We start from the raw sequence: 22,668 nt of genomic DNA, 5'->3' as shown, positions 1-22,668 counted from the left end.
TGGTGTAGGACTCTCCAGTCACCACCAGGTGTCAGAATGTGCTTACATATTGTCATACTACAGCCTCCTGGGCCAAAGTGTGCCAAAAGGCAAATTCTGATTTCTGGCATTATGTTAGTACCATTATACACATTTCAGTTTTATAAAAGAACAGCTGTCTACGGTGTGGATACATAATGTCGTCATTCTGTCGTTTCTAAACCACTATTAAGTTGCTTTGTCATATCCTCTGAAATCAAATACAACAGGATTTCTGAAATGTTTGGGAATAGCTCTGCTTCGAGAAGCTATCTCCTTCTAAACATTTCTGTGATGATTATAACTTCCTAAAATTTTGGAGTGGGAAGATTTAACAATTATGTAGCCTACTAAGCTTCATATGGGGTTTGTATGAAATGTATAGCTTCATAGGAGCTTTTAAAAACTGTATGGGAAAAAAAAACCAAACTGTATGGATTCTATTTCCCCTGACTGTGACATTATCATTGCTCGGGGGAGACATTCCCTGCTTGAAAATCACTGAGATCATAGGAGTTGGTATGAGTGGTAAATGTTTCAAAGGAACATAAATAGGAATGAGGCAGAAAAAGGTGTCTGGGAAGCATTCTTTCCCATGATTCCATTTGGACCTTGTCTCTCTGCTAGAATGGTCCAGTGGGATCAGGAGCTTTGACGATCACAGACAGTCCTTGAAACTGGGCAGTTATTTTGAAATTGCTGGAGGTATTTTTATTTGACGGAAAATTAATAAACAAACAAACAAAAAAACCTTGTTGGAAGAGAAAGTCTGAGGTCAGATCCAAAGGGCATTTGATAGGCTAAAAACAGAAGGCAAAATAAGGTCTAGGAGCTGGATAGATAACAGAGTAGGACACAGAATTTTAGGTTTTCAGAATTTGGGCTTTGACCAGGAATGGGTTGCACCTTTTTTATGGGCTAGACGAGCTGCTTGATGCCAGGATACCTTTCTGAAGTTAAAGGTGAATCTGGGTAGAGTAGAGGAAAAACAGACGTTGGAGGCTTTCAATGAGTAAGCTGAAATCTGCCAGTACCTGGAATTCTGCAGCACTTAAGAGAATGGAAGATATTAGTTATCTAGTGCTGCAGATCCAATTACCTCAAAACCTAGATTAGACAGTAATTTGTGTTATCTTATGGTTTTTATGGGCCAAGAATATGGGCAGAGCTCAGCTGTGTCCTCTGTGTCTCTTACAAGGCTTTGATGCTGATGATGTCAGCTAAGGCAGAAATCATATCAAGAGCCAAAGGGAAAGATTCCCTTCTGGACTCATGCACTTGGTTGTTGGTAAGATTCAGTTACTCCAGGGCCATTAATTTGCAGGTCTGTTACTGGTTGTTGGCTAGATAGCATCCTTAGTTCCTTACCTGTGGGCTTTCTGCAGGGTAGCTCATAAAACAAATAGCAGTTGCTTCATCAGAGTGAGCAAGCCAGGGAGAGAGAGGTAGGGGAGTAAGGTAGAGAGAATGAGGGAGAGCCAGAGGGAGACACAGGGGGAGAGAGGGAGAACAAACAAGCAAGGTGTATGCCACAGTTTTTTATAACTGAATCTGAGATGTGATACATATAACATTTGCCGTGGTTTTTTTGTTAGAAGCCAGACACTAGGTCTAGCCCATACTCCAGTGGAGGAGTTACCTGTGTGTGGTGCCAAAAGTGCAGCACACATTTTTGGAGACTATTTTAGAAGCCACCTACTACAGATACTGCCTGGCATCTTTTCTGAGTAGATAAGATACCAACCTTGCTATATTGCCAGGTTAGTCTTGGATTCTGGGTTCAAGTGGTTCTCCTGCCTCAGCCTTTTGAGTAGCTGGGACTACAAATGCATTCCACCCCACCCAGCTAAATATATATGTATTTGTTACTGAGACATGATATTTGTATATCTTTATGGGGTACATTACGCTAATTTGACACATGTATATAACGTTCACTAATTAACTCAGGGTCATAAGTTGTTTATCTCTTCAAACATTAATCATTTTATATATTGGGAATTTTGTATTCTTTTCTAGTCATTTTGAAATATGTCATAGGGTACTTAAACCAATAGTTATATGGAGTTCGATCCCTAGCGCACACACACACACACACACACACACACAAAAGAAATAAAGAAAAATGATTCTTTAACCAGTAAACACCCTATGGTGCTAAAGGAAAACTAAAACTAGAAATAATTCTTCCTGTTTGTGTCTTGGTGTCCCTTCTTTCCCTTCTTTCCATCCCCTCCTGTTTTCCCTAGTGTCTAGTGACCACTATTCCATCCCATTCTTCTGAGATAGCATTTTAGTTTCTATAAATGAGTGAGGACAGGTGGAACTTGTCTTTCCTCTAGCTTATTTCACTTCACATAATCATCTCCAGTTCCATCCACATTGCTGCAAATGACAGAAGGTCATGCTTTTTTCTTCACTTATCTGCTACTGAGCATCTAAGTGGATTCCATGTTTTAGTTATGAGTGGTGCTGCAGTGAGATGGAAATGCAGGCATCTTTTTTGGTATAGCATTTTCATGTCCTCTGGATATTCACCCTGTAGTGGAATTGTTGGATTGAATGGTAGTTCTGTTTTTAGTGATTTGAGGAATCTCCATACTGTTTTGAATAACAGATGGACTAATTTACATTCCCATCAAAATGTCTGAGCATTCTCCTTTCTCCATATTCTCTCCATTTTGTCTTTTTGATGATAACATTCTTTTTATTTTTTTTATTATGTGCTGGAGGTACATTGTGACATTTACAAAAGTTCTTATAATATATGAAATATATCATACTTGAATTCACACCTTCCGCCATTCTCTTTTATCCCCCTTCCCCATTCCTGGAACAGTTTCAACAGGTATCATTTTTCCATTTACATACATACATATATATATATACAGTATTTGCACCACATTCCCCCTTCCACCCCCATCCCCTACCTCCTCGCCCCCTCCCACTGGTACCAACCCCCAGGCAGGACCTGTTCTGCCCTCCTGTTCTCTGATTTTGTTTAAAAAAAAATGATATTTTTGTTGGTTTAAGATAAGCTATACAGGGAATTGGATTTTTTTTTTTTCTTTTTGGTAGAACTAGGGTTTGAACTCAGGGCCTCACACTTGCTAGGCAGGCACTTTACCACTTGAACCATTCCTCCAGCCCTTAATTGATTTTTTGTATGTGGTGTTTAGCTTTGTGAGTTCTGTCTGCATATACTCTAATATCAATCCTCTTGTCAGATTAATAGTGTGAAAATATTTTATCCTATTTCATCCATTCTAAAAAATCATGTTTTCACGCTGGTGTTTCCTTGGCCATGCAGAAGCTTGTTTGTTTGATATAATCACATTTTTCTGTTTCAGCTTTTGTCACTTGTGCATTTGGGGTCCTATCTAAAAAAAATCATTGACTACACCAATGTCCTAAAATGTTGCCTCTGTGTTTTCTTGTACTAATTCACACTTTCAGGTTTCATATTATGTCTTTGATCCATTTTGAGATGATTTTTGTGTATGATGAGAGGAAGAGGTGAAGTGTCATTCTTGTGTATATGTATGTGTAACTTTGCCAGGACCATTTATTGAAGGGACTGTCTTTTTGTCACTGTATGTTCTTGGTGCCTTTGTCAAAGATCAGTTAGCTGTATGGGTGTGGATTAATTTCTGGGTTCTCTGTTTTGTTCCATTGACTGTGTGGCTGTTTTTATGCTAGTACCACACTGATATCATATTTGCTTACTATGGCTTTGTCGCATGTTTTAAGGTCATGTATGGTGATGACTGCACTTCGCTCCCTCCTCCCTTCCTTACTTCCTTTACTTATTTTTCTCAGGATTGATTTAGCTATTCTAGATTTTTCATGGTTCCATATGAATTTGAGGATTGTTGTTTTCTGTTTCGGTGAAGAAAGTATTGGTATTTTGATGACAATTGCATTGCATCCATAGATAGTTTCAGGTAGTATGGTCATTTTAATAATATTTTTTTAGTCCATGAACACAAGATATATTTCCATCCTTTGTGTCTTTTATAATGTCTTTCCTCAGAGTTTTATCATTTTCATGGTAAAGATCATTCACTTCCTTGGTTAAATTTAAATTTGTTGCTAAATGTTTTGTAGCTATTATGAATTATGATTTTCTTAATTTCATATGAATTATGATTTTCTTAATTTCTTTTTCAGGAAGTTCACTGTTGGTGTATTAAAATGCTACTTTTTTGAATGTTTATTTTGTATACTATAACTTTGCTGAATTCATTTATCAATTTCAAACAATTCTAATGGAGTACTTTGGTTTTTCTATATTTAAAATCATGTCATCTGCAAATGTGGATAATTTAACTGCTTCCTTTCCAATTTGGGTGCCCTTTATTTCTTTCTCTTGCCGAATTAGCTCCTGAACTACATCAAATAAGACTAGTGAAAGCAAACGTCCTTGTCTTAAACTATTCCCCATTTAAAGGAAATGCTTTCTTTCAGCATTTCCCAATTCAGCATGATATTGGCTGTGGGTTTTTCATATTCAACCATTAGTATTTGAGGTATATTCCTTCTGTACCTAGTTAGCTGGGAGCTTTTTTTTTTTTTTGCAGTACTGGAGTTTGAATTTAGGGCCTGGTGTTTGGTAGTTGAGCCACGCCTCCAGACCTTTTTGCCTTTTTAGGTTATTTTTTAGATAGGATCTCATGTTTTTCACTGGGGCTAGCTTGGACCATGATCTACCTACCTATAACCTCCTACATAGACAGGACCACAGGCACATGTCACCACATGGCTTACTTGTTGAAGATGGGGTCTTGCTAACTTTTTTCCCAAACTAGCCTCAAACTACAATCCTTCTGATCTCCCCCTCCTGAGGAGCTGAGATTACAGATGTGATCCATGCACTCAGTGTGTGGATAGTTTTTGTTTTTAAGTCATGCAGGGATAGTGAAGTATTATCAAATGCTTTTCTGCATCTATTGAGATGATGATCATATGGCTTCTGTAATTCATTCTGTCGATGTGTTGTATCACATTTATTTATTTATTTGCATATGTTGAACCATCCTGGCACCCCTGGAAGAAATCTCACTGATCATGGTGGATAATCTGATGTGCTAATGAATTTGATTTGCTACTGATTTATTGAGAATTTTAGCATCAGTTGATCAAAGATAGTGGTCTACAGTTTTCTTTTTTTGTTGCATTTTGTCTGTTTGGGAATCAGGATGATGCTGGCCTTGTAAAAAAGAGTTTGGCAGAGTTCCTTCCATTTCAGTTTGGAAAATTTAAGAGGTAGGATTAGTTCTTCTTTAAATATTTTATAGAATTCATCAGGAAAGCCATCTTGATGGTTTTTAGATGAGGGACTTTTTTACTGCTTCAGTTTCATTATGAATTGTTGGCCTGTTTATATTTTGCATTTCATCTTGATTCAGTTTGGGTGGGTTGTATGTGTTTATGAATTTATCCACTTCTAGGTTTTCCAGGGGTTTTTTTCCCCTTAGCATTTTGTTAATAGTACTTTCTTAAGATCCTTTATATTTGTATGGTACCACTTGTAATGTCTCCTTTTTGACCTCTGATTTTATTTGTTTGGATCATCTCTCTTTTTTTCTTCGTTAGTCTAAAAGTTTGCCAATTTTGCCTATCCTTTAAAAAAAATCTTTGTTTAATTATTTCTGTATTATATGTATAGTTTCAATTTTATTTGTTTATACTCCTATCTTTTCTTTTACTAATTTTTGGGTTTAGTTTGCTCTTGCTTTCTAAGTAAGATCTTGAGGAGCTCTGTTAGTTGTTTATTTGAGAGCATTCTATTTTTTTGATGTGTGCTTTTATTGCTAGAAACTTCCTCCTTGGTACTACTTTTCTGGTATTCCACAGATTTTGATATTTTGTGCTGTCATTTTCATTTGTTTCTAGAAAGTTTTGATTCCCCTTTTAATTTCTGCAGTTTCCTATCTGTTGTATTTTACATTGATTGAGGCTTAATTTGTGGCCTACTACATAACCTATTCTGGAGAATGTTCTATGTACTGATGAGAAGAATGTGTACTCTGCTGCTAATGGGTGAAATTTTCTCTAGATGGCTATAGGTCCGTTTGTTCTATAGTATGGTTAGGTTCAGATGTTTACTGATTTTCTGTCGGGATGATCCATCCATTGAGGAAAGTAGGATGGTCAAATCCCTATTACTGTAAAGTGCTTCCTTTTACATCTAATAATATTTGCCTTATATATTTGGGTAGTCTCATGGTGTGTGCACATATGTTTACAATTGTCATATCCTGTTGTTGAATTGATTCTTTTATCAATATGCAATGGCCTTCTTTGTCTCTTTATTTAATTTTTTTTAACTTGAAGTATGCCTTATTTGGTACAAGTATAACCGGTCCTCTCCCTTTGGGTTTTCACTTGTACAACAGATCTTTTTCCAAACCTTCGCTTTCTATCTATGTGTACCTTTACCAATAAAGTGAGTTTCTTGTAAGTAGTGTAAAATTGGGTCTTGTTGTGTTTATTCGTTCAGACAGTCTATGACTTTCGATGGTAAATTGAATGCATTACTTCCAAGGTTATTGTTGATAAGAACTTCCAGTCATTTTGTTGAATTTTTAAAAATATTTTTGTTGCTTAATAACTCATTATTTTTTTTACAATTTGGTAGCTTTTATGTCATGCTAAGATTTGATTCCTTCTTTCCTACATATGTTCTAGTAAATTTTGTATATTCACATGTTTTCATGGCAGTTCTTTTCATCCTTCTGTTTCTAGTGTAGGACTCCTTTAAGTATTTCTCATAAAGCTGGTTTGAAAGTGGTGAATTCCCTCATTTTGTGCTTATCTAGGAAAGATTTCATTTTCATTTCTCCTTTATTTCTGAAGGATAGCTTTGCTGGATATAGTATCCTTGGTTGGCAGTTTTTTGCTTTTAGGACTTTGAATAGACCATCCTATTCTCTTCTGGCTTATAATGTTTCTGCTGAGAAATCTGCTGTAAGTCTAATAGGCAGTCCCTTATATGTGACCTGATTCTTTTTTCTTGCTATTTTTAAGATTCTCTTTTTGTATTGTACTTTTGAAATTTTGACTATAATGAATCTTGATGAAGATTAATTTGAGTAGAATCAGATTGGCAGTCCTTCTAGCTTCTTGCATCTGGCTTTCCTTATATCTTTGAAGATTTGGGAAGTTTTTTACTATTTTGCCTATCATTTCATGAAATAGGTTTTCAGTGCATTTGCCCCTTTCTTTATCTTTGGAATTCCCATAATGCAAGCACTTGTTTGCTTGGTAGTATCCCATAAATCTCATAGCCCTTCTTTATTCTTTTTCATTCTTTTTTTAAAAATTTAATTGATTAAAGTTTTTACCTTCAAGATTTCTGATTGGCTTTTAAAAACTATTTAAAATTACTATTTCTATCTTTCTGGTAAATTTTTCATTCATGTCCTGAATTGTTTTTCTGGTTTCTTTGTTTTGTTTGTCTATTCTCTTGCATGTCACTGAGTTTCCTTAGGTTCATTATTTGGAATTCTTTTTCAAACATTTCATAATTTCCTTCAAACCGGGGTATTTGTGGAGAATTCTGGTTTTCCTTTGGAGCGATCATGTTTCCTTCATGTGTATTGTGTCCTTGTGTTGATGTCTGTGCATCTGGTGTAACAGATGCTAATTTTATGGATTAGCTTTCATAGACCTTTTTTTTTTTACATGTGGTGTAGGATATCAGTTGGGCAGGTGCTTTGCTTTGGTTATGGGGAGCTCAAAAGTGTCTTCTCCGTCTATCTTCATCTTGGATTGATGTCAGCAGTGTCTGTGAGTGCCTTAATAGTCTAGACAGTCCATGGAAGTAGTTCTGTGACTTTGCAGTGGACATAGACTTCCAAAACTGTGTGCTCTCAGGCTCTACAGAGTCCAGCGCTGATGACACTAGGGCTCATGGTCAGACTTGATGGTGCTGAATTTAGAGAGGTCCCTTGGTCCCTTGGGATAAACACAGGTGACAGTAAGGGTTGTGGTGTCAGCAACTACAGGATGTGAAGGAGACTTTCCTCAAGACTCTCAGGACCAGTGTGGAAGGTGCTTAGGCCTGTTGTACAAGCATCCACAGAATGAGATGGATCCTTCCAAAGGTCCTGCAGGAGGAGCACAGGTGATTCTGGAGTAACCTGGACTCAAGGTTTTAGGACACAAAGGGGACCTTCCCTAGGTAGCACTGCTAACCACTGTTTGGAATTGTGGGGCCCTGATGACACCTTTTCCACATCCCAAGGAACAAGCACAAGTGATATTAGAGCTTTCTGCTCCAGCAGCTTCTGTTGAAAGGCTGTGGGCTGGGAAGCAGGGCCTTTTCTATTTCCCACAGAGCCAGTGTAGGTGGTGCCAGGGCGTGGGGCCTCTGGTAGCCAAGTTCCTGGAGCTGTAGGACACCTTTCTCAGCTCCTAATGGGCAGACATGGGTGAAACTGGGACTTTGCACCAGGAGCTACAGTCTCAAGGGTTGTGGGCTAGGAAGGAGACCTTCCCTCATTCCTTCAAGGTAAGTGCAGGTGGGACTCAGGCTTGTAGCTGTGGCAGTTGCTGGTCCTGAGGCTACAAGACACTAGAGAGGCTGTCTTTTACTTGGTGAGATGCTTATAAGCCCATGGCTTTTAACAGCTTCAGTGGGCTGGCTGCCAGTCCCTAAGACAAGATGGCATCTAACAGTGGCTGCTGTAGCTTGGGTTCTGGAGGTTAGGGCAGCTCCTTCTTTGGAGCAGAACAGTTGCTCCTCAACCTGGATTTGGAGTCTATGAGGACCATGGGACTCTTGCTGTTAGGGCTGCCAGTCTGCTGCTACCATGGAATTGCCTACACGACACTTTCTGCTTACCCCTCCCTACAGTGTACAGCTCCCACTCCCCGATCCCAACCAGGGAGTCAGGGCTAAGGTTGCAGTTTGCTTTGTTCTTTCCTCTAGGCTGCTGTTCCTCCTCTCTTTGCTGTTTAGGGTTCCTATCACTTCCTTGCTATTTCCAGAGTTCTCATTCAATCACTGTCCTCAAAAATACATCTTTTCCCATGCTGCCCTGGTTTTTTTTTCCCCCTAGATAGTTTCAGTATCATTTCTGGTTTCACAATTTTTGTCAAAATTAGATCTCAAATTCTTGTCTACTTTTGATATTGATGTTCTTCACAGCCAAGTAATAGGTATTTGTGGGTGACCACAAACATCTCATCAGACCATGAACACCATCAGGGTAATGATAGTGTTTGAATCTTTTTTTTTTCAAAAAATTTTTTTAAGTAACATAGTTCTATATTAGGCACTCATTAAATATTTATTGAATAAAAGGGTCCATAAGGTATTTTATCAAGTTATAAATTAAAATAAAAAAGTAGCTTCCTCTTTTGCTTAAAAGAACAGCGTGATTAACAGGCAAGAGAAGGAAGCAAAAACACAGTCCTCTCCCCTCTAGAATAGCCCGGTTGGCCTCAGTGACTGTGTCTTTGCTAACACATACCACTAGACTCTCAGAAGAGGGTTCTGTCCTTGGCCTAAAATACAGTTTCTAAAGACAGTTGTTTCTTATACCTTCAACGCTCCTCCACATTCTGACACACTTCTTACACTGAGCTGGCAATCAGTTCCCACCCCCTCACTTCTTTTCAGTGGTTTCGCCTGGATTCTACTTCTCAACCCTTATAGTAACCTTTCACCTCTCCCTGCCTCCTTAACTTCCTTTTGTACTAACTTACCCAATCATTTTAATCTCTCCTTCACTCCATTTCCACTGTAATCTCAATCTTACTGCTTCATGACAGAGGGCCCTACTCTTCCCAAGGCATGTTTCTGCCCTCACCACTCTCTGCTTGGGAGCTAGCTAAGTCTTCCTTAAAGCCTAACGCTCCAGTGTTGAGTCTTCATTTTTTACCTTGACACTCATAGGCCCTATCCTTTCGTATCCATTACCCCATTGCTCTTTGACCTAAATACCTCATATTTTTTCTTTCTTTCTCCTTCTTTTTCTTCATACAGATAGATAGATTGATAATATATATACATTTTACCTATGTATATATATAACACAGATTAGAAATTATATCATTTATAACATAAGACAGTGTTTTACTGTGCGGATCAGGCTGGCCTAGAACTCACTATGTAGCCCCAGATGGTCTCAAACTCAAAATCCTCCTGCCTCAACCTCCCAAATGCTGGGATTACAGGTGTGCACTACCACACCTGGCAGTATCCCACATTTTCATTTGCCTACCTTACTGTAGGCTCTCCTGTCTCTGGCTCAATTTATATTTTTGTTCCTCTTTGTCAAGGGTAGATCAAGGTTTTGTTGAATCCTGATGCTTAATGCTTGCATTTGTCAGCCTTCACTATAATGAAATAGCTGAGGCAATTAATTTTTAAGGAGAAAAAGGACTTTTTCCTCATGATTTTAGAGGTGCCAGTTCAAGAGTAAGTGGCTCCATTGCTTTGAACCTCTGACAAGGTAGCATGCCATGGAAGAAGTATGTGGTAGAACAAAATTGTTCACATCAGCCAGGAAGAAAAAAGAGAGGATCCAGGGTCCCACAGTTCGTTTTGGTGGCATGTCCCCAGTGACCTAAGGTTCAATGACTGGCCCTGTCTCCTAAACTTCTGTGGTACCTCCTGATACAACCTTTCTGGGAACTAAGACTATAGACATGCAGGGGACATTGACCATCCTGACTATTGCAATCCTTTGAGACCTCTTTAAGAAAGAAAATATAACAATAATACAGAATTAGGGTCAGAGCTTGCTAAGGGTCCAGGAAAGCAACCTGCCCTGTCTTTGTCCGTTTAGCGCTGCTGTAAGAGAATACTTGAGAGTTAGGTAATTTATGACGAACAGAAATGTTTCAGAGGCCAGGAAGTCCCAGGCTGCCATCTGGCTGGGGCCTTTTTGCAGCATGCTCACAGGGCAGAAGGGGAGTGAGGGAGAGTAAAAGGAAGGGGTGTGCTCTCACCTGTTCAAACAAGCCCATTCCCACAGTAATGGCATGAACCCATGATCACATCAAGACCTCACCTCCTGATACCATTCCATTGGCAGTGAAACTTCAACATGAGTTTGGAGGGAAAAGACACTTAAACCATAGCCAGGGTCTGAAGGTCAAGCTTCATTAGTATCACTGTATATCAGCCCTACTCCGTCCATGTTGCCTATGCTTTAGTCCAAGGTTAAGGTCCTTCATGAAGCATTCCCTGTTACCTCACTGCCACCAATGTCCTTGACTGAAGCAAGGATCTTACACCCCTCTGTACTCTCATAGAGTCTTACATTTTAGATCGAGTGATTCCTAACTATAGAAGAAGTATTAGTTATTTCTTAAATTATTACAAATATACCTAGAAGCTGCTTTTGCTAAAAAGAGCACTGGTTCCTCGTTTGGGCCCACAAGTTACCTAAGAGCAGAAAAGCTAGCATGCTGACTTCCTTTTGCATCTGTCTCCTTTATGGTAAAACACTGGGTCAGACACCTGCTTAACTCTGCACTTAGGCAGGTTAATTGCTGAAGGAGTGTTTGTTTGAAAACCAGTAAAATCTAACCCATCTCATGCCCCCCCAAAAGGCACCTGAAAATCTCTAGTCATTGTCCTAAACCTTCAGTCATCTTGGATTCTGGGAAGATAGGGCTGATTGATAAACATGTTTATGACAAGAGACTGAAACTACCCCCAAGGCACAGTGATAAGGACTTCTTCCAACCATCTTGCAGGACCAGAACTGAAATAAGGAGCAATCATACCACATCACTGACTGAGACTGCATTCCTCTGGTCCCTTGCCCCAGTTCTTCCTCTGTTTAAACGTAAAGCTCATGTTAGTACCCTGAAGACAGACTTGGGGTTCACTGATGCCCCTTGTCTGTTTCCTGACATCATCACACACTACACTGAGCCACTTCTCCTCTCTTTATTGTCCTGTTGGGATGAGTGGCTGAGCCTGGTTTGTTGGAACTTCTGGAGTTTGGGCTTTTAGCCTAAAACTCTGCTAACAATCACGTATAGTTCAGAAGTTTATCACATGTCATTAAAAAAATAGCTATTTATAAAATCCTAGACCTTCTGGAATGCTAGGTGAATTTCAGTTGTGTAGTGTATAAGATTATATAAATGAAATTTCCTTGTGTAATGTTATATGTTCTCTGTACAAGGCATTGCCTTGTTTTAGAGGTCACCTTGCCTAATAGTCGTATGTGAGTTTTTTAGCTGATGTGCAGTAGATATGAAATACCTGAAGGAATGTGAGTCAGGTTACAACAAAGGCACCTGGACACCTATGTTTATTGCAACACTATACATAATAGCCAAACTGTGGAAACAGCCAAGATGCCCCACTACTGACGAATGGATTAAGAAAATGTGGTATCTATACACAATGGAATTTTACTCAGCCATGAAGAAGAATGAAATTTTGTCATTTGCAAGTAAGTGGATGGAACTGGAGATCATCATTTTAAGTGAAGTTAGCCAGGCTCAGAAGACCAAAAGCTGCATGTTCTCCCTCATAATGCAGATTATAGACCTAAAATAGATACAGCAATATTATAAAAATCAGGTCACTCTAAGTGGAGGTTACATAGGAAAGGGAGAGGGTAAAAGAAGGAAGTTAAGAAGGTGAATATGGCTGATGTACTTTCTATACAAGAATGAATATAGAATTTTTAAACCAGTTGAAACTACCATAAGAAGGGGACTAAAGTAGAAAGAAGAAAAATGGAAGAGATGAACCAGCTGGGGTTATGATACATATATAAATGGGAATGTTGCAAGGAAACTCCCTGTGTAGCTATCTTAAACAAACAAAGATGTCATATTTTTGTTTCATTTGCAAAAGCAGAGAACAGGAGGGCAGAACAGGTCCTGCCTGGGGGTGTTGGTATCAGTGGGAGGGGAGAGGAGGTGGGAAAGGTGGAGGGTGAGTATGGAGCAAACACTGTGTACACATGTATGTAAATGTAAAAATGAGCCCTGTGGAAACTATTCCAGGAATGGAGGCCAGCTAGAATTAATTCATGTACAATATATTTGATACATTGTAAGAACTTTTGTAAATGCTGCAATGTATTCCCAGCACAACAATAAAAAAAAATAGTAACAGTTATAAATTTAAAAAAAAACCTTACAATTCTAAGAAAACTTTTATAAAATGCAAAAATCTTCTGATGATTGATACTTGCTGTGTTCAGAGAACCCTGGCTGGCGATGTGTACCTTCTGCTGTTGCTGTTCCTTCGTTTTTTGCATGGTTTATGAGAGCTGTCTCCATTCTGGTGTTTCAGGGCTCACCCAGGAGGGCCTTTTCAGGGTGAACGGCAACGCGAGGCTGGTGCAGCAGCTGCGGCTCCAGCTGGAGAGCGGGGCGCGCGTGGAGCTGGCGGAGGTCGGGGACGTGAGCGCGGCCGCCAGCCTGCTGAAGCTCTTCCTGCGCGAGCTGCCCGAGCGCGTGATCCCCGCCGCGGTGCAGCCGCGCTTAATCCATCTCTTCCAGGGTGAGTGCGCGCACAGCTCTGCTCGTCAGTGAAAACACCAGTCCTAAAAGAAACACCTGGATACTGGTGGCTTTTCCCCAACAGCCACCTTGCTATTTCGTGCCAAGCCCTCATCTCCTACCTCAAATGAGTAAATGGAGTTTCTGAGACCATGGGCAAGAGAGTGTTTTGGTAACATCATATCAAAAACGCCCTGGCACTTTGGTGTGGAAGAAATTCTGTTCTGACTAGTGACTGGCACAGAAGGAATGAGAACAAGATATTAAATTCTCCTTACAAAATCGCGACGAAATGGTTAGTAGTGACCTTTGGGGACCGGAAGCCTCACTAGCTAGTGTGGTTTCTTTTTCTCCTAAGTGAGAGTGAAACCTAAAATAATTGTGTCTGTGAGGCCAAAAATGATTTTTGATTAGAGTGGGAAGTGAATTTTAAATGAAGGACCTGCTCTTTAAACTAAAATGATTCAAGGTCTTCCCCTCTATACAGTAAGAAAAATGACTTAACTCTGAAAAGCCTTTTCTTTCCTTGTTTTTGCCAAGTTAGAGTGCACAGAGGAGAATGCATTTCTCCGTGTCGGGTACCAGGTCAAGACGGATGGTAGTTGAAGTCCCCCTCCTTTATGACAGCTGGGTTGCTGTTCACCTGCTCAGTGGGCCAGATGGGATGAGGAGGAAGGTGCGGGAGAGGCTTTGTACAAGACCATTTTCAAATACCAGGTGCTGTGGTTTGGACGAGCTTCCCCAGAGATGCGTGCGTAAAGGCTTTGTTCCCAAGGTCACATTTGGAGGTGCCATAGACCTTTAAGAGGTGAGATCCATTTGGAGGACCTTAAGTCAGTGAGAGTGTCCTGGAAAGGAGCTGTGGAACTCTGGGCTTGTCTGCTTTCTCACTTACGATGTGTGTCACATACTCCCACCAAGAGGTGTCCTCCTCCCCAGAGGCTCAAGCCCATAGGGCTGCCCTGTCTTGGACTTGAACTCCAAAACCACACACCAAAATTAACTGCCCCTTACTTAATAATTAGCATTTCTCAGGTATTTCGTTACAGTGACAGGAAGCTGACTAATGAGTCAGGTAGCAGTGACTTGGGAGGTTGCGTTGGGAGATCACGCTAACCACCCACCTAGCCATCCACGAGGGAGAAAGATTCATCTGTAGCTCCCCAAGACCCTAATGTCAGCAGTGCCTTCTTATACCTTCTCTCTCCTCCACAGCTCCCAGATTCCTGAGGTGACCTTCAGATAGTCAGGGCCCCGTAGCCAGCTTCTCTGCGACATCTCAGATTTGTTCATGAGTTTTCAAGTCTTTAAACTTCCCAAGTCGTGTTCTAATGCCCCTCACTTGCCAGGGAAAAGCCCCACTTTAATAAGCTCCTCTACCTTATCTAACACCTCTCCTTAGAATGGGTGGGCTGATCACAACCTTTGATTTTTAGGGACCTCCCACCCAAGAGTGATTATATTAGTTTGCTAGGTCTCCCGTGACAAAATACCACAGTCTGAGTCGCTTAAACAACAGAAATGTATGTGCTCACAGTCTGGAGGCTGGAAGTCCAAGATCAAGATGCCTTTAGGGTTGGTTTGTGGCAAGATGGTCCGTCTTCTCACGATATCCTTGGCTTGCAGATGGTCAGTCTTCTCACGATATCCTCACGTGACCTTTCCTCTGTGTGCATGGGTTCTAGATGTTTCCTCCTCTTCTTTTGAGGACATCAGACCAAGGGCCCCATCCACATGACCTCATTAACCCTTATTTCCCCTTTAAGGGTCCTAAATACAGTCCCATTCTCAGGTGCTGAAAGGTAGAGTTCTTCAGTATGAGAGTTTGGGGGTGGTGTAAGTCAGTTCATAACAATGATACAGAATGAAAGATCCCAGAAACCTTGTCCAATCTTGAATTATTTTGCTGGTATTTAGCCATTTTCTTTTTCAAAACATGATTTTTTTTTTAGAAGAGCATGATATAATCAAAGACAAATTTATTAAATACTATATTCTATTGAAAATAGTGATAAAATATAAAAGGAAAAATTGTAGACAATTTGTTCTGGTTGTCTACAGTGCTTTTAAACTTTCTGTGTCAATAAGTGACATTTGGAAAATGACATGCGTTTGAAGGTTGTTAATTGGAAACTGACCTTTATCATGTGTGAACATTTCCATGGTTATTGGGTGAGCATTTCAAGGAGAAACTGTTGATCCTATTTGGAGACTTTCAATCATTCTAACAACCACTATTTTATAGATATCATAAGGATGTGAAGTTTTAAGATATAAATCATTTTTACACAATTGCTACAAAAGCTAATTGGAGACAAATATTATTTGCATAATACAGAATATTTAGTAATCAAATATCTTTAGTGTTCTCAATATTATTCTGTAGTGTTCTATATTACTTACCCTTAGTACGAAAAACTCCTATGAATTTCAGAAACTTGCCTGACATTTCCTAGGATAGTTTTCCTCTAATGAGAAGGTGCTGCTTTATTATTTTGATTACATTTTATATTATAGTAACATTTTTTGTTTTCTTCTTCTTCATGAAGTCATTCCTAGGTGGCCAAAAAAGTTGATTGTATAACATAAAAGCACGTATAAGGTAGAGAACGTTCTCTCTTCCATCTAAAGGTTTGGTAATTGAGGCTGTAAAATAAATGAACAGCACAGAGATTAATAGGAAGAAACCCATTTTAACTACAGGCATGCCCACACGCAATAGGAGACATGAGGAAGTGCCAGATGGCTGGCGTGTTTCTGGCATGCTTAGCTAGGGGAAGGGACAGAGGCTTGGGTTCTAGGACAGTGAGAGGAGAAGAGTATAGTGAGCAGCAGCTGTCTTGTGATACAGGTAAAAAGTCTCTCAGGTAATGCAGTTACTTCCTTCCCCCCTCCCCTGCAGCTCTCTACAGAACAGGGAGGGTCTGTCACTTTCTCTTGTGATATTTGGAGGCTCTGACTTCAGTTAGATAAGGGAACCTCAGAGGAAGCCCTCCCTGCACCTGCTGTGCCTCAAGTGTGCCCAGTTTGAAATGGGGTGGTATTTCCTGAACTCCTTTAGCAACAGAGTCACCATAAAAGCAAGACTGATTATATATATGGTATGTGAGTTTATGCACAAAGAACAAATTTTGAATGAGGCATTACATTTTTGCTTTATTAATATTATTCGCTCAATTCTTCCAAATCTGAAGTTACACCTGAGACATTCAATAAAGAGTATTAATTGAGCACCTGCTACTTACTTAATCTGATAAGTAGAAGAAAGAAAGCATGCCTTAGGAGTCAGATCAAATGAACTGCTCTCTGTAATAATTCAAGTAGAAAACAGATGAAAAAGAGTGCATTCCCTATGATTTATCCTCTCCTATGGAGGAGGTTAAACACTGCAATTTACCACTCATAAAACCTGGGAAGGTAAATCTCTTTATAGACAGTAAGTGCCTGATGTTTTATTATTGTCTGTGCTGGGGATCTAGCCCAGGGCCTCGCCCATTCTTAAGCACTCCTCCACTAAACTACACTCCCACCCCTGCCTACTGTTTTTAATGCCTACTAAAAACAGATGTGGCCGGGCATGGAGATGGAGGCAGAGGTTGGGAGGATCATGGCTCTAGGCCAGCCCTTGGCAAAAAAGTTAATGGGACCCTCCTTCCCCCATCTCAACTAACAAGCTGATTGTGTCGCTATACATCTACAATCCTGTCCAAGCAAGATGTATATAGGAGGTACATGGTCCAAGACTGGCCCAGGCAGAAATGTGAGACCCTATCCGAAAAATAACTAAAGCAAAAAGGGCTGGGGACATAGCTCATAGCTCAAGTGGTAGGGCACCTGCCTGTCAAGATATGGGCCCTGAGATCAAACCCCAGTACTGCTCTACCTATCCCCCCAAAAACCCAGACGTTGTGCTTGGCCAATAATGCACTCTCATCTCCCCTTTTCACAATGCTTTTGGGAGTTTTGTTTTGTTTGTTTTTGTTTTTTTGAGACAAGGTCTCACTATGTTGCCTGGGCTGGTCTCAAACTCATAAGCTCAAGTGAGCTCCCTGCCTCAGGTTCCCATGTAGCTGGGACTACAGACATTCACTGCCAAACCTGGCTTGTCTCCCCTTTTCTACTATTCATTAGTGTAAGATAAAATCTCTTTGATGTAATTCCCTTTAAGAAGACTACCCTGCTTTCATAATTCAGCCCTCATAACAGACAATAGATCTCTTGATACTCTTATCACAGCTCAGTGTTTCTTTTGTTAAAGTGGTACGGGCCTTTGAATTGCATCCTGTGTAAAGAGGACATAGGAACAAGCTGTTGAATGGAGCACTTGCCCAGTCTGCACAAAGCGCTAGGTTCAATCCTTGACACCCTCTGCCCCCCAGAAAGGAGCAAGCTGTTTCATACTGCTCAAAACATGCTCCAAATTTTCACCTCCAGCTCCTCTCTTCCATGTTTTTTCTGGAGTGCCAAGTAAGTATGTTTTTCAGTATTTAAGCTAAATTAAAACTGCTACTCAGGACAGTCTAGATGTGAAGCTTACTTGTATAGCAACAGTGGCCCTTGGTGTGGGCTCACACTACTTAGATTTTTTTTTTTTTCTTTAGAGGCAGGAACTTGCTTTGTAGCCCAGGCTGGCCTCAACCTCCCCATCTTCCTGCCTCAGCCTCCTTACAGGCATGCACCACCATACCCAGCTAGATTAATTTGTTGTTATTACAGAGTATTGGCTTTGGACTTGCCTAGTGTCTGAAGTTTTGAGATCCTATTGTTTTTAATTAAGTAAACCAATGTACCTGCTTGCCAGGTACTTGTAGATTTCTGTCTGTAGATGACTGTCGCCAGAACCTTTGTTTCTGTCAGAGGCTTGGCTTAGACAATTCCTAGTTAAGAGAGATTCTAAAGGCCCTTCAATGATGTCTTCTCCTGGTGCCATGTTAAGCTTGCCTCTGATCACAACAGCTAGCCTTCTTTAATTGAGACTTCCAGTGTAATTTATCTCAGCTTGGCATATTATATGACTTTTGATCTTTAATCTTTATTTTAGTAAGTCAGTAGTATATGTACTTTTTTATGTTTATCATGTCAGACGTACTTTGGAAATAGCTATGAATTGTAAGCAATAAAAATATCACACAATAGGATTAGCTAGAAATCCCTTTATTTGAATGCTCCCCATTGGAAATCCTTCTGTAATCGTTCTAGAACAATCTCTGGCCCTAAGGTGCCATGAGACTGAAGAAAAGAGGCAGACAGACCTACAGTTGTAGACTGCAGTTTTTTGGGGGAACTTACTGATAGAAGCACGTTCTGAGGGGCAGCAGCACTAGGTGGACTGAAATTTGGGTCAGATGGGGGCATCTGTGTTAGTCCAGACAAAAGACATCCCGGTCAGAATGTACCTGGTTTATCTTAAGCTAATATCAGACTCAGGCACATTCCTGGCACCAGAGTGTGGTTGCAAAGCTCCACATACCACTCTCATGATGCTGTTTATTTATAATTTGCTGGGAAAGTATACAAGAAAAACCAACCAGGGTTACTCTGGGGCACTATGGCAGTTATCACTCAAGATGGCTTCCATCATGTCATGCTAAATCCATATAATAACATAAATGTAAACGTTTTTCATAATTGATTCGTTTTATTATTTGATGACTAGAATTGGATTCATATATCAGTATTTTTAAGTACCTTCTACATAGATACTGGATGATGCAAACAAAAGACTAAACATCCTAATTTTTAAGGGAGATATTGTTTGATTGAAGAGGTAGAATGTGTGTCATATATTCTACAGTGCTTCAAATGAATGATAAGAGTATACAATCAATGGTAACTAACAAAGAGAGAAGATAGCCAGCCTGAATTATGGTAGTGAGCAAGCACTTTGTAGCAAAAGTAAGGTTGGGGTTCACGAGATTAACTTGGGTGGAGAGGAAAATCTTTTGGGTTAAGAAAGGGCATGAGCAAAACCACTATTAAGCCAGGTGCAAATAGCTCACGTCTGTAATCCTTACTACTTGGGAGACAGATCAGGAAGATCTCGGTTCAAAGCCAAGCCTAGGCAAATAGTTAGCAAGATTCTATCTTGAAAAAACCCATGACAAAAAAGGGCTGGTAGAGTGACTCAGGTGGTAAGAGTGCCTGCTTAGCAAGCATGAGGCCTTGAGTTCAAACCTCAGGGCCGCCAAAAAAAAAAAAAAAAAAAACCCACTACTAAGACAATTGTCCAGTAGAGTTCTCCATAGCTATCAGAGTTTAACAAAAGATAGGATTGAAAAATGAGGTTGGTAGCAGATTGTATAAGGCCTTGCATATTAGGTTTAATGATTTGCCTGTGAAATGTCCCTCACAGGCTCATGTGTTTAATTCTTGGTACCCAGCTGGTGGCATTATTTTTAGGAGACAGGGCCTAGTTAGAGGAAGTAGTCCTCTGGGGACATGCCTTTGAAGTTTTTACTTGGCCCCTAGTCCTTATCCTGCCTAGCATGGGCTGAACAACTTCCTCCTCCACACTCTCCTACCACCATGATGTTCTGCCTCACCATGGGCCCAAGATCAACAGAACCAAAGATTATGTTCTGAAATCTCTGAAACCAAGACCCAAACTAAATCCTTCCTCCCTTGAAGTGTTTCTGTCACAGCGATGGAAAAACTTAACACATTAGGCTAAGGAACTACTACTTACCTATGAATAGTAATTTGTTGAAGGAAGAAGTCACTTGATAAAAGACTTTAAGCAGTGCTTATAAGGTGATTAAGATGCTGGGTGTAGGGGGAGTATCTGAGACCAGCAGATGCCTAGGTCATGGTCCTGGGGGCCTGCAGCACTTAAATGGTGGCATGGTAAAATATAACACAGAATCTACCATTTGAAGCACTTTTAAGTGGACAATTCAGAGGTATTAAGAGCACTTGCAGTGTTGTACAACCATCACCACTCTACATTTCTAAGACATCTCATCATTCCAAACAGAAATTGGTACGGGAGATTTAAAGGAAGGTACTAGAGATACTAGAAAGAAAATATGGTGGCTGAGTTAGATAAGAAGGACAAGAAAGGAGTCAAAGATAACCTTAAGGTTTATAGTTTGGGTGACTTTGTTGGTGGGGGGTGGAGTCTGTGATCAGAAGATTTCCAAATTCTTTGTGTCCCATATGGAAGAATCTAAGGCAGGACACATGGGTGTAAATGGAGTTTATTGAAAGTTAGGGAAGGGAAACACAAAAGGGAGCCTGGTGGGCACAGGTGGAAGCTAGAGGCAGAGAGAGTGTGGGTCCCTTCTCCAGGTGCTTTTAAAACTTATGCTAACCTATGGGAAGGGAGGAACCAGGTGATTCCCATCCAATAATCAGTGAGTGGGGCAGAGCATGGGTGGTTCCTGGGCCAGGTGAGGGTGGTCCCTGAGCCAGAGGGTGGTCAATTTGAGATGTCATATTTTTCTAAGAGTCCCAAACTTTCCCTAATTTTAGCCTGCCTCAACTTGAAAAATTGAGGAGCAGTGTGGTATCCATACCTTTAGCAAGGCGCACAGAACCCAGAGGGCCCTGGTGGCAGAAGGCAGTGTGTCACAATTGCAAGTGGGGACAGGTAAATCAGAAAGGGATTTTTGAGACAGAGTTGTAGTAGTTCCAGGGAGAGCTCCCCGAGGCAAATACTGTTCCTTTGTGTTCAGGCTTTCATATATTTTGTATATGTTCCTAAGGCAGGGCCGTTAGTAGGAGAGGCAGAAGTTTAAAATGATCCAGCCTGTCAGACCTGCTCTTTGGTCCTGAAAGGAAGCGATGCTCCAACTTTCTAGGAACCTTCTGTGGCTGACTAATGCACCTTCCCTTTACCCAGGTGAATTGGGGCTTAGCCCAAAGGCTCAAGTGCTTATAAACTTGATAGGATCTGAAGATCTTCTTGGGAGGACTCTGTTCACTGTCTCAGAGATCCAGCTGTTTTTATTGAAGGAAGAAGAGAGAATCTGGATGACTGACCACTTAATAAAAATAATAGACATCAAAGGGTAGATTACTGGGAGGTAAGCAGGATGTGCTGGTGCACACCTGGAATGCCAGACCTGGGGACGGTGAAGCAGGAGGATCATGGGTTTGAGCCCAGTTTGGGCTACCTCGGGAAACTCAGTCTCAAAAAAGCAATAATAATAAGAAAAGATTACTTCGGGGCTATGACGGTGGCTCACGTTAAATTGATGAGTAGAATGAACATCTGAATGTAAGCAGAGGATGACAGCTGAAGGTGGTGTTCTGTAACCATCTGTGTAGACATGTTGACTCATTGGTGTTTCATCCTGAGCGTCAGTTTTGCTCACACAGTGCTGTAGCTGCAGACACATAGCAATAAGCCAATGTCATATTTCTTTCATCACAATTTAAGTGCCTGTTCACTGCAAAGATTTTGCCTGGGTGTTTTGTGTTTGGCTTCTGCTCCACACCAGCTGTTCCTACCCACAGACATGTCAGAGGTAAGGAAAGTGATGCTCGGGGATGGTGAGTTAGTTGTTCTAAAAGCAGCCAGAACTTGCAGAGCTGGGATCTGCCTGATGGCAGAGCTGGGGCTTTACCTATTAGCCAGGGTTGCCATAACAGAATACCACAGATTGGGGATTAAACAGCAGAAGTTTATTTTCTCATGGTTCTGGAGGCTGGAAGTGCAAGATGAAGGTTGCAGTAGAAGAATTTCCCCTGGGGTCTCTTGTCTCATCTTCTCTGACAGGTGGCCACTGTCTTGCTGTGTCCTCACATGTGCTGAGGTGCTGTTGGAATATCTGCTTCTTTTATAAGGATATCAGCCCTTGGTGGAGTGGCTCAACTGGTTGAGCACCAACCTAGCAAGTGTAAGGCCCTGAGTTCAAACCCTAGTACCACCAAAAAAAGTCACTAATTTTGCTGGGGATGTAGCTCAGTAGTTGAGTGTTTGCCTAACATGCATGAGGCCCTGGGTTTGATTTCCAGTGCCATAAATAAATAAATAAATAAAACCTAGTCCACAATTGGTAGGAAGAGTGCCTTCCTAGCAAGTGTGACACCCTGAGTTTAAGTACTGTCATCACACACACACACACACACACACACACACACACACACACACACACAAAGGCCATCAGCCTTATTTGATTATTAGCACCCTGATAGACTCATTTTACCTTAATTGTCTTC

At 40.7% G+C, this 22,668-nt stretch overlaps 1 protein-coding gene across 7 annotated transcripts in view; it reads left to right on the top strand.

The window, feature by feature from the left end:
• Positions 1-22,668, top strand: part of Fam13a (family with sequence similarity 13 member A) — a 309,967-nt gene that overhangs the window by 52,321 nt on the left and 234,978 nt on the right. For all 7 annotated transcript variants that reach the window (XM_074041354.1, XM_074041353.1, XM_074041351.1 and 4 more), the window contains exon 3: positions 13,298-13,507. In XM_074041354.1, the coding sequence (XP_073897455.1) occupies positions 13,298-13,507 (210 nt within the window). The remainder of the gene's footprint in view (positions 1-13,297; positions 13,508-22,668) is intronic.

Source organism: Castor canadensis, chromosome 9 (genome assembly GCF_047511655.1).
Source record: "Castor canadensis chromosome 9, mCasCan1.hap1v2, whole genome shotgun sequence".
NCBI lineage: Eukaryota > Metazoa > Chordata > Mammalia > Rodentia > Castoridae > Castor > Castor canadensis.
This window is presented reverse-complemented; position numbering and strand designations above follow the sequence as displayed.